The 12,858-nt window shown below is 42.9% G+C and overlaps 1 protein-coding gene across 1 annotated transcript; it reads left to right on the plus strand.

Moving 5' to 3' along the window:
- The first annotated feature begins 6,025 nt into the window (after positions 1-6,025).
- LOC130630141 (E3 ubiquitin-protein ligase Mdm2-like) lies at positions 6,026-6,944 on the plus strand. Its single transcript, XM_057443534.1, has 2 exons — positions 6,026-6,107; positions 6,322-6,944. The coding sequence occupies exon 2, from the start codon at positions 6,420-6,422 to the stop codon at positions 6,942-6,944; it is 525 nt and encodes a 174-aa protein (XP_057299517.1). The 5' UTR covers positions 6,026-6,107; positions 6,322-6,419.
- Positions 6,945-12,858: the final 5,914 nt, after the last annotated feature.

Raw genomic sequence — 12,858 nt, forward strand, 5'->3', positions numbered from 1 at the left:
TGAGGATGGAATCTCCACGAACTCACGTGATTTGCTAGAATGGGCATTTTTTGTTACAAGACTCTTGTAACAAATCTATAGGAAAACTACAGTACTATCCTACAATACCATGATAGAATATATAAATTTCATATTACTGGTGACAGCCGTGGCGCTATTGCTGGTATTGGTTAGTTTTTGCCTTTTTTGTATTAAAAAATACCTATCGCTATTGAAAATGGCTGAAACAGCAATTGACAACCTAATTTTTATCGATGAACGGGATGACCAGGATGATGGGAAGAGACAGAAATTGCTCGAGTGCGTGCTGACCGGAAATAGTATCCTGTATCTGGGGAAGATGTATACGGAGGCGGGGATCCATAAGCTCGGGAATAATGAGGTGGATAAACTTTTCGCCATATACGAGGCTAAACTGTCTGGTCAAATGGTAAAGTCTTTGGGACAGTCAATAATCCACATGTACTCCATGGGCGCCTGTACAGCTCTCGGTATAAAAAATCAAAAACCTCTGAGTGATGACCTGGAGAATGATCCATTCCTAAACTCGGCACTCCAAAGGTTCACATGTGATCTATATTATAAGTTCGGATCACTACTATCACCAATCAGTGTAGGTTTAATAACAGGTAGGCATTATATCGCGGGAAAAAATTTAAACAATATCGATACGGATACTAAAGATGTCGGATACTCCAGTTCAGGTGACAACGAAGAACCCTAAAAAGGTTGAGGCCGGTAAGAGGCTGGCTGAATTCAATCGTAAAAATAGGGAAGAATATAAAAGATTGCTCATGGCACAGACGGAGGTACAGTCAGCACCTCAGACACAAACCCGGCCGGCACCTCAGACACACCTAAGGATATGGTCATCGAGGATTCCGTGACAGATGGCCCCAAACACGGCGGAGTGAACTACACAATAATGGGTGGTGGTGGGGTGATAGTACTTGTCTTAATTGGTGCTTATTTCGTCTATAAAAATAAGGACAAAAATATTAAGGTGAAGGGTACCCCACCAAGTAACTCAGGTAATAAAAAAACTATGAGAATAAGTAAGCTTGAAATGGAATAAAGGGATAATATCGCGATACTATAATCTTGAAGTAAATATAAGACATGGATAAGAAAAGTATAGTCAACGATATTTATAAAGCATCGGTCGTATGCGTTTTCGCTGTAGGCTATTCAATGCTCGGGAAAAAGGTATTAAAAATGACACCACCCTCAATTCAGAAGTTTGACCTGGAAGATACCGGAAAGCTTGTAGCCATAGTCGCCGCAAGTGAAATGACAAGAGAATATCTAGTTAAGCAAAAAATTATACCTGAAACTATAAATATATAATGTTGCGAATACTGGAATGGTTGGTCTGGGTTTTATGCCAGCGCAAGAAAGTTGAGAGGATTTTACCCAAGGTGGAATACATCGATACCGAGGTCATAGACGACTCTGATGTCATAGACTCCGAGGCTATCGTATTAAAATAACGCCACTATATTATACCGGATTATATAAACATGGCTTCAATTGCAATGATGTTGGGAGGTGCCTTTGCGAACGCTTTGGCCTTCACCGGATCAAGCTACCTCTTTTCAAGTTTATCAAAGGATAGGATAGATAAGGAACGGAAGCGGCATGATCTAGCCATAGAACAACTGCAGAAGGCTCAGGTTATATGGCAACGTAAAAGACAAGAGAGGGTTGACTTTATCAACAAGCAGCTCAGACTTGAGAAGAAGGCCGAGGGTAAATTCACGGAGCTGGATGACGCGATGCGGGAATATAAAAAAGTATTTGGAGGATCACCTCTCACAGATATTCCGCGCAGGCCCGTATTGAGCGACTTTTATACACCCAGCAATGGCCAGCATGAACGGGAATTGGCATTTATCGCGCTAAGCATGATCGGTGTCGGGGGTGCCGTGTGGTATTTCGAAAAATAGTACTATGCCGCGGGTATTATGTTACATGACACATGTAACATATATTCGGAATAGCTAACGCTTTGTCACCATGTAGGTGTATATCAGACCTCCGATTCCAACTATCAAAGCCCACAGGTTTTGACTCAACCAACCGACGGCTTCCTTTGCTCTATTTAGGATCCATGATACGATGGATCCAATTATACCGGGCAGTGATGCGGCTGCGGCACCGGCTAATCTACCCAGGAGAGATCCCAGCGCGTTCAGCTTGTTCTTTATCCATTCCCTCGCACCACCTTCGGTTTTTTCATGATTTTTTGTATTACCGGTGGATGACCCCCCACCCCCTGGTGTCAAAGTTTCAACTAGAAGGCCGATAACCATACCAAATGCCGTTAGTACACTGACGATGGTGATACCCTGCTCACGGAATAGCGTTCGTATCTTTTCACCCAATGTAGTTTCTTTGTCAAGTACTTTGGTAATCGTCTCCCTGATGCTTTTTATTTGACTGTTAAGTTTACCTTTGAGAATATCGATAATCTCTTGCCGGCCTTTCAACTCATTTTGCAAACCTTTCAACCTTTCTTTCGCTTCATTTTGTTGTTCCTCGGTCATATTTGGTGTGTTTTCCATCTCTTCCAACTTGTTTTTTTCTCTGTCAATATGCTGTTCGAGCTGAACTTTTTTTGCAACTTCATCCTGAAGACTTCCTCTTATGTTTCTCAATGATCTATCCAATCCTAGCAATTCACGCATAGGATATTCAAATAGATCACCGGTCTGGGTTGCTTCATGGTCTACAGATTGTTGTTTGACCAATGAAATTAAATCTTCCGCACTGTTCACAACATCTCCAGACATGGTTTCTAATTCTATATCGGTCGCATTCTCTATTTTATCCGGTGACGGTAGTCTCTCTTCTATTTTGTTTAGCCTAGCGGCCTGTCGGGGGGTTATACTACCTTTCGGTATATCGAACCCCAAACCGCGCAGCCTTTTCTTGCCCAATAGATCTGCAATGGTACCGGTAGACCTTAGAGATCCACCATTTGTCAGAGGTCTGTTATCACCCTTGTAGTATAATTCACGACCACGAGACTCAAACAGATTGGTATGTATTACGCTCGGGTTCTCGTTTGGATATATAGTTAGTAGCTTCTCATAGAGCGATTTAACCAGCTCACTGGTAACTCTGGAGCGCAAAGAGGTTTCTCCACCGAATGATGTCTCCTCATCGGCAGTATGTATCTGTACTCGTGTGCGTTCCCTCGGTACCAGAGGTGTGGAGTCATCGGTACCCTCGTCGGGTAGGTCGTGGTCACCAAACGGATCAATATCAATGTCCGCCATTATTTTATTTAAAGGATAGTTTTTTTCCTAATATAATAGAAATGGCAGAGAGTTCTAGTACCAGAGAAGAAACTTTTAAAACGGATATATCCAATTCCCAACTTGAGGAGCTGGTGAAATTACGAGGCAAGTTCCAAGACAGGACACACGAACACGGAGGATCTCTGATCATATGGTCGATTCTGGAGGGATTATCCGGAACCGCAGCAATTACCGGCTCGATAGCGACCGCGGTGACCATTATTAGAAATTTGGGCGGTACCCATGGAAATTACATGTGGAATTCGGGTATGTGTCTATTGGGCTCGGCTTCCTATGCGGTTACCGCCCAATATGTTAGGACATATCGGGAGAAACTTATCAAATTAAGAGCCGCATATCGCGTTGTACAAAATGCCATCGATGTTTTCGATAAAACGCTACTCTGGCACACTCGGATCTGTAGAGCCGATTTTGAGAATTTGTGTGATACGTATCATAGAACTCTCAAGGATCTGGATAAACTGGATATAGGTTATTTAGAGTAAAGTTTTTTTCTTTGTAGTAACCAAATGGCAGAGATTTATCCGAAGCTACCCACGGCTCCCGAGTATTCGAGCGAGCAGGACAAGTTTAATACTAATACTGTGAACTCTCAACTTGGGGAGCTTAGAAAATTACGTGATAAGTGCAATACAAAATATGAGAAATATAACAAGACGCTGCACAGACTGGTGCTTTTAAATGCCAGCGCCACGGCCCTAACCGTCGCTTCGGGCATAGGTTCGGTGGTAACCGGTGCCACGCTCATCGGAATCCCCGCTTCCGTGGGATTGGGAGCCGTAGCACTGTCCGGAACCATTTTCACGGGCTCCGTCATGGCCCTGATTAAAAGATATCGGAGCAAACTTGACAAGGTCATGAAATTATATGATGTTGCGACGTCCGCCATCGCCGTGTTTGAAAACTCCGTCTCGCGGGCTCTGAATAATGACGACATTAGTCACATTGAATTTCAAACCCTGAGCGGTATATACTACGAAGCTCTGGACAAGATGACGAAAACCGACAGAAAGATGGAGAGCGAAACTCGCAACCAGTTTGAAAAAAGTCTAATGGACCAGGTTCAAAGCCTCAGAAGGACCGTAAATCAAGGTTAGTGATGTGCGCATGTACACCGCTCGCATATTTCGTGTGGTACGATAAAAATTAATATTAAGGCGGTTTGTGACATTATGTGGCGCGATCGCCCCCCAAAGACTGAGCCATAGCGGCCCTATCTGCCAACCGCCCTGCGCGATCCTCGGCACAATCATCTTTACCAGAAACAGGTAAAGATATCGCCCCCCTTTTCACCAACCTTGCACATAATCAGGAGGTAAATCTGTATCTTCAGGTATTAACATCAATTCCTCTTTTACAAAAGCCCGTCCGGGTCCGTCTTGAACATAGTACATTACACGGTTACCAGGTTGCGCTATTACCTCACGCAATCTATATGTGTTTTTCGACCATATTCTATCGGTTGCCCGTCTCCGCCCATCATCATGCTCTTCACCAGGTTGTAGTAGATATCTATACAAGCCATCTTTAGGTAATTCTACTTCAGGTGGATAGCTCTCTTGATTAACCAGAGGCACCTCTTTCATTATAATAGCATCTTTTGGCTTCATATCAATCATCTGCGTCTTTGTATCGTTTAGCCTATCAATCAGTTTATACAGATGCTTAACCCATGTAGATGATACCTTTTCCGAATCATTCAGTTCTTGGGCATCTTGTATTTTGAATAAATTTTCGGCAAGTATCTTGTTCAACGCCTCAACAAAAGCTGTGTGTGTATGCTTATATTTTGTAGTCGCTCTTTTAATTTCAACCTTATGCTTCTCCAACAGCTTTGATACATCTGCCTTGAATTCTGAACCGTTATCACATTGGAAAGTTTTCGGATAAGTTAATGGTCCTGCCTTGTAGATGTCCTCAATCATAGCGGCAACCTCTTTGGCTTTCTTAGTCCTCAAAGGTCGGGCTACCTTGTATCTGGAAGCAGCATCGATTCCCGACAAAATGTACTTATATTTATTACCATACAGTATGTCACCGGGCATGTACAATAAATCGAATTGATGTAAATCATTAGGGGTGGTAACTTCATAATGTGGTCTTTCAACATGTTTTGGGGCGGGTAAATGTACTTGCCAAAATGCTTGCTTTGATAGCCACTTCTTAATCTCCTTTGGCCCGAAGCCGAATACTCTTAAATTCTGAACAGCCTTTTGTCCTTTCCATAAATTTTGAGGTTGATAGTAAGTCTCTTGAAGTTTTGACATGTTTTATTTATGCACACCTTTATTTATCTCCTTTTTGTGTTATGATGTGGTACGATAAAAGTGCTTAAAGTTTTTCATATATTATATTAATATGTCAGACATGGATACCACACCGGATTATAAATTGATGAAACTGAGAGAGTTGCGAGAGGTTGCTAAATCCCGCGGAATTAAGTATATCGTGGGTATGAGAAAGGCTAAACTGGTTGAGGTGATTGAGAAGAATGATCTCGACCCATCCTACACCATCGATCTGGATACCAAGAAGGAATGGTATGGATACTGTTCAAGGTGGAGGTCGAAAAACAGGGAGGCATATCTAAAAGCTCAAAAACGTTATAACGACAAAAGATCCAAGTGATTGGGTATTTTTTTGTTACTCAGACGAGTAACAAATGTTGGTGGGTGGGTACCCATGGTCTAACCGGTCATGGCCCTCAAGGTGTTGGTGGGTGGGTACCCATGGTGGAGCGATGTCAGTATCATAAACCGCGTTTTACCGCCATGGGGTCGGGTGGTTGTCTTGTGAACGAAGCCCCTCACGATCCTCGCGACCTCGGAGGTCCTGATTTTTTTCCCTGGGGGAGTACCCACCAACATTTACACTCCGGGAAACGATCCATGGTGGAGCGATGTCAGTATCATAAACCGCGTTTTACCACCATGGAGCAGCGCAACCCCGGGTGGTTGTCTTGCGAACGAAGCCCCTCACGATCCTCGCGACCTCGGAGGTTGTCTTGCGAACGAAGCCCCTCACGATCCTCGCGACCTCGGTTTACGATTTATAAAAATGGCTTAAAGATTACAAAATCGTATATCATAGCCAAGCATGTCTTCAGGAATCGTTCTCGATTTGATACACAGTAGAGAATATATTGATGACTTTGATCTTTTCACGGTCCCTGATTTAAGAGCCAGAGCGAGGTACCTTGGCCTACGTGGATACTCGCGGCTCAGAAGGGCTGAGCTTATCGAATTACTGTTATCAACAGTACCCGCAAGATATCCCGATATGACTTTACCGCTCGTCATAGGGATGCTGGATCTCGAAGTGACCGAATTTTCTGGACCCGTGATGAGACCAAATGTATCAGTGCCAAGACCGGTACCAGCACCGATTAGACCAGTACCAGCACGGGTTGAGGTTGATGATGAGGACGACGCAGACGATGACATTGATGAAGATAATAGATGTATCATTTGTCTTTCTAAACGAAAGACCGCCACCATTGTTCATGGTAGAACAGGGCATTTTTGCTGCTGTTTATCGTGCGCAAATAAATTGGAGAATAGGGGGGATAAATGCCCTATATGTCGCGCATCAATAGATCTTGTCATTAGACAAAATATTTGAGGGGTCGGATTGTTAGGGCATTTTTTGTTACTCGGACGGGTAACAAATGTGATTCACGACCCTCGAGGTGCCAATGGGTGGGTACCCATGGTGTATCGATGTATGTATCACAAAGCGTGTTTTACTACAATTTAACATGGTGGTTGCCCCACAAACTAGGACACTCACGACCCTCCACCCCGGTTAACGATTTATAAAAATGGCTTAAAGATTACAAAATCGTATATCATAGCCAAACATCTTAAAGATTACAAAATCGTATATCACAACCAAGCATGACTTCGAGAAATACAGTTGTTGAATTAAGAGCTCTCGCTAGAGAACGCGGCCTACGTGGCTACTCAAGGCTCAGAAAGGCCGATCTGATCGAATTATTGACACCCACTACTGTGTCAACACCCGTACCCGTGCCGAGACCCACTAGACCCGTACCCCTGCCGAGACCCACCAGACCCGTACCCATGCCGAGACCCACCAGACCAGTACCAGCGCCGAGACCCACTAGACCAGTACCAGCGCCGAGACCGGTACCAGCACCCATACCGGCACCGAGACCGGGCACTAGCCAACAAGACATGGATTTGAAAAGCAAGTTGATCGAATGGAGAGACTGGTTAATAAATCATGTACCTAAGGCTATTAAGGAGAAAGCGAGCAAAGCTTTCAAAACCATGAAGGATAAGATCATGGGTTTGTATAAAAAGGGCAGTGGAGAGGAAGAGGAAGAGGTGGAGGAGGAGGAGGAGGAGGAGGTGGAGGAGGAGAAAAACCCCTATACCCCCATTGAAGAAGCTTTTGTAGGTTCATACAAACGTTTCAAAATAAACTCGGATGGTGGGAAGAATGTCAGGGTCTTTCTCGAAAAGGTCGGGCACGTCGTAAATAGGTTGATGAGTGACGTGCTAGGGCAGAAAAAGTCGCTGAAGACTCAGGCGACCTTGTGGGTGAAGTGGGTAAGGGAGGACACCAGCTCGGCCGATGCCCCATGTGTACATGTCGATAAAGCTTTCAATAGCTATATGGAGATACTGCACGCCCACGATGACATTTCTGATGTTTTCGATCGTATGTGTAAAAAGATAATCGAGCAGATTGAAAACCCTGCTCTACCTGCCAGCGGATTCACAATCGATAAAATCTTGCATATGCATGTGGACTTCCATAAACTGAAATTAACTAGAGGTAGTTCTTACTTGCCGCTGCCGGAGAACTTCAGTGGTAAGCGATCCGTGATTAACCCACATAACGAGGATGAAGAATGCTTCAAATGGGCCGTTATCGCTGCTCTCAATCATGATAAGATCGATAATCACCCTGAACGAATCTCAATCCTTAAGAAGCATGATAAGTATAATTGGGATGGTCTAACTTTCCCAATGGCGCTAAACAAGATAGATCTCTTCGAGAGGAGGAACCCCGATGTCGCTGTGCATGTTTTGACAAAGGATGAGGGAGAAGGTATCTACATGTGTCGCAAGTCGAAGCATCTTGATCGTAAGGAGACGGTTGTTTTGTTTTTACTGTGTGAGGGGGATAAGAGACATTATATCGCTGTTAAGAACTTGAGCGGTGTACTGAGCAAGGTTAACTCGAAGGATGGACATAGAGAGCATTATTGCTTGAATTGTCTCTCAGGTTTTCCAAGCGAACAGAAAAGGGATGAGCACTTTGAGTATTGCAAGAATAACGATGCCGCTAAGATTCAACTCCCTAAGGAGGGTAGCACCCTAACCTTCACCGATGGTAAGTTTCAGCTCAAAGCCCCATTCATCATGTATGCCGATTTCGAAGCTTTTACAAATGAGTTGCCAGAAGATGAGAGAAAATGCGGATCATCCACCGAGAAAGTTGGTAAACATGTTCCCACCGGATTCTGTTGTTATAGTAAATATGCTCATGGTGACGTTCCCAACCCTCTTAATCTTTATCGCGGTGAGGACTGTGTTACGCGTTTTGTGGATCATGTGGTTTCCGAGGCGGAAAGGTTATATAACATGTTTCCTCAGAAAGAAATGGATCCACTGACGGATGAGGAGCGTGACGGTTTCAATAGAGCCGATGTGTGCCACATTTGCATGAAGGAATTTGATGACAAGGATGACATCAAGGTTAGGGATCACTGTCATTTCACCGGTAAGTTTCGTGGAGCCGCTCATCAGGGGTGTAATCTGCGGTATAAGGTACCTAATTATATCCCGGTTGTCTTCCACAATCTGAGCGGATATGATGCGCATTTATTCATTAAGGAGCTTGCAAGGAAGTACGGAGAGGATGGTATGGATGTAATCGCAGAGAATAAGGAGAAATATATCTCTTTCTCGACCGATGTTAAGGTTGGTGAATACATCGACAAAAATGGTGAGACTAAGGACAGGAAGATAAAGCTGAGATTCATCGATTCATTTAGATTTATGTCAAGCGGCCTAAGCTCTCTGGCTGACAACCTATCAGATGATCAGTGCAAAAACCTTCGAAAATTCTTCAATGGTGACGAATTCAACATAATGAGAAGGAAGGGTGTATACCCATATGAGTATGTTAACTCATTCGATAGGTTTAATGAAACTGAGCTCCCGTCAAAGGATGATTTCTACAGCAAGCTGAACATGAATGGTATCAGCGATGCCGATTATGCGCATGCCCAAAAGGTGTGGAAGGACATGAAAGTTGAAAATATGGGCGTTTATCATGATATCTATCTCAAGACGGATGTTCTGCTTCTGAGTGATGTGTTTGAGACATTCAGAGAAACATGCTTGAGAAACTACGATCTAGACCCTGCTCACTTTTACACTGCTCCGGGATTAGCCTGGAGGGCTTGTTTGAAAAAGACCAAGGTTAGTCTAGATTTATTGTCGGATATGGAGATGATCATGTTCATTGAGAGTGGTATTAGGGGTGGATTGTGTCAGGCTGTCCACCGCTACGCCAAGGCCAAGAATAAGTATATGGGGGACGAGTACAACACATCGGATGGGAATTGCATGGATTTATTTGAGCAGCAGGAAATGGCTAAAACCGTGCCTTTTGTAAAAAGAAAATTGATTGAATTGAGGTACTGGTTTATGAAACATGTACCTAGGGTCATCAAGGTGAAAACTAGTAAAGCTTACAGAGCCATGAAGGATAAGATCATGGGTTTGTATGAAAAGGTATGTTGGGGACCGTCTGTACCGAAAGAGGAAAAACAATATACCACCAAAGCCAACACATCTGAGAGTAAGGAGATGAATAGCTATCTCCAGTACCTAGATGCAAATAATTTGTACGGCTGGGCCATGATTCAGAAGATGCCGACCGGAGGGTTTGAGTGGGTTGATGACGTGGTTTCTGATTTTACATTCGAACTGATTTCACAATTAGCTGTGGAAAACGGTGAAAAGGGGTACATCCTTGAGGTTGATGTTAGCTATCCACGGGAGCTTCATGATTCTCATAACGACCTTCCTTTCATGCCCGAGAGGAAGGTCATTAATGGCGTCGAGAAGCTGACACCGTGTCTTTCAGACAAGAAGAAATATATCACTCATATCCGTGCGCTTGATCAAGCGTTGAAGCATGGTCTTGTTCTTGAGAAGGTTCATAGGGTCTTGAGATTTGATCAGAGTGCGTGGTTGAAGTCGTACATAGATTTCAACACTGATTTGCGTACCAAATCAACTAATGACTTCGAAAAGGACTTTTTCAAGCTGATGAATAATTCGGTCTTTGGGAAGACAATGGAGAATCAGCGAAGGCAGAAGGATATACGTTTGGCTACCAAGAAAGAACAATATGAGAAGCTGGTGATGAAGCCCAACTTCAAGGGTGGCACGTGGTTCTCGGAAACACTGATGGGCATAGAGATGTCCAAGATCAAGATCAAAATGAATAAGCCAATCTACCTGGGACTGGCAATTCTCGACTTGTCCAAGATGGTTATGTATGAGTTCCACTATGATTATATGAGACCAAAATATGGTGTGGATGTAAAGCTTTGCTACATGGATACGGATTCATTCGTCTACCACATAAAAACCGACGACTTTTACAAAGATATCGCCGACGATATAGCTTTGAGATTTGACACATCAGGGTACGATGAGAAAGATGGTAGACCTCTACCATTAGGTTTGAACAAAAAGATCATTGGGCTGATGAAGGACGAGTTAGGTGGCAAGGTAATGACGGAGTTTGTTGCCCTAAGAGCGAAGACCTACGCTTACAAACAGCTATGTGGTAGTGAGGATAAGAGGTGCAAGGGTGTCAAGAAGTGTGTGGTAAGGAAGACCATAGGTTTCGATGACAATAAGAGATGTCTGTTCGAGGGTGAAAATGTTTACAGGGAACAGATGACCTTTCGATCGATTAAGCATGATGTTCATACCATAAAAACAAATAAACTCGCTCTCAATGCTGATGATGATAAGCGTATAATTATGGAAGATGGTATTACCACACTGGAAAGAGGACATTATAGTCACACATAACACTATAATTGGGGGACACGACAGATGAGGGTGGGTAGGGACCCATGGGGAGGGGAGGGAGGGGACACGGCTGGGGTGGGGGTTTTGGACAGATATTATAGAGCATGCCCGCTTATTTGACGTAAAGTGGTAAAGTGCACATGGATTTTATGGACTCTTCTATCGTTGATTTAACGGGGATGATCTATAATTTAACGTGGGATAGGAAACTGCTAAGGGGGTCTGTCCTAACATTGGTATTTTCCTATCTCTTATATGACTCATCCGTTGTAACTCAAACGGATTGATGCTGTTAGAAAGTCAATGAAATGTAGTTTTTAAACCTGTCTCTATTTCTTCAGCGCGGGATAACGGCTAGGATTGGTCCCACAGTAAAAAATGACTTATTTATCTAAATTTTTAAATTAAGCGCTACCACAGCGACCAGTGTAATCGCTGAGTTCCGGCAATCATGTCAAATTAAGAAGAATGTTATTTCTTGTAGTCCAATTGTCTCACTTATAACATTAATAAAGTCACAGTCCAAAATCAGTTCAATTAAGTCCCACAGTCAATCGTTTCACTGCTAAAAGCGATGCAACCTAGTAATATTGGAAAAATATCGCTAAATACATGTTAGTACGAGTATGTAACGCAACCATTGTAACTGAAGCAGATTGATATCGTTAGAAAGTCAATGAAATGTAGTTTTTGAAACTGTCGCTATTTCTTTAGAGCGGGATAACGGCTAGGATTGGTCCCACAGTAAGAAATGACATATTTATCTAAATTCTTAAATGAAGCGCTACCACAGCGCTCAGTGTAATCGCTGAGTTCCGGCAATCATGTCAAATTAAAAAGAATGTTATTTCTTGGAGTCCAATTGTCTCACTTATAACATTTATAAGGTCACAGTCAAAAATCAGTTCAATTTAATCCCACAGTCAATCATTTCACTGTTAAAAGCAATGCAACCTATTAATATGAGAAAATTATCGCTAAATACATGTTGGTACGAATATATGACTCATCCGTTGTAACTCAAACGGATTGATGCTGTTAGAAAGTCAATGAAATGTAGTTTTTGAAACTGTCTCTATATCTTCAGCGCGGGATAACGGCTAGGATTGGTCCCACAGTAAAAAATGGCTTATTTATCTAAATTTTTAAATGAAGCGCTACCACAGCGACCAGTGTAATCGCTGAGTTCCTGCAATCATGTCAAATTAAGAACAATGTTATTTCTTGTAGTCCAATTGTCTCACTTATAACATTTATAAGGTCACAGCTCAAAATCAGTTCCAATTAAGTCCCACAGTCAATCGTTTCACTGTTAAAAGCGATACAACCTAGTATTACCGGAAAGATATCACGAAATACATTTTGGTAAGAATATGTGACTCAGCTGTTGTAATTCAAACGGATTGATACTGTTAGAAAGTCAATGAAATGTACTTTTTGAAACT

The sequence above is a fragment of the Hydractinia symbiolongicarpus genome, chromosome 2, assembly GCF_029227915.1.
Source record: "Hydractinia symbiolongicarpus strain clone_291-10 chromosome 2, HSymV2.1, whole genome shotgun sequence".
Classification (NCBI taxonomy): domain Eukaryota; kingdom Metazoa; phylum Cnidaria; class Hydrozoa; order Anthoathecata; family Hydractiniidae; genus Hydractinia; species Hydractinia symbiolongicarpus.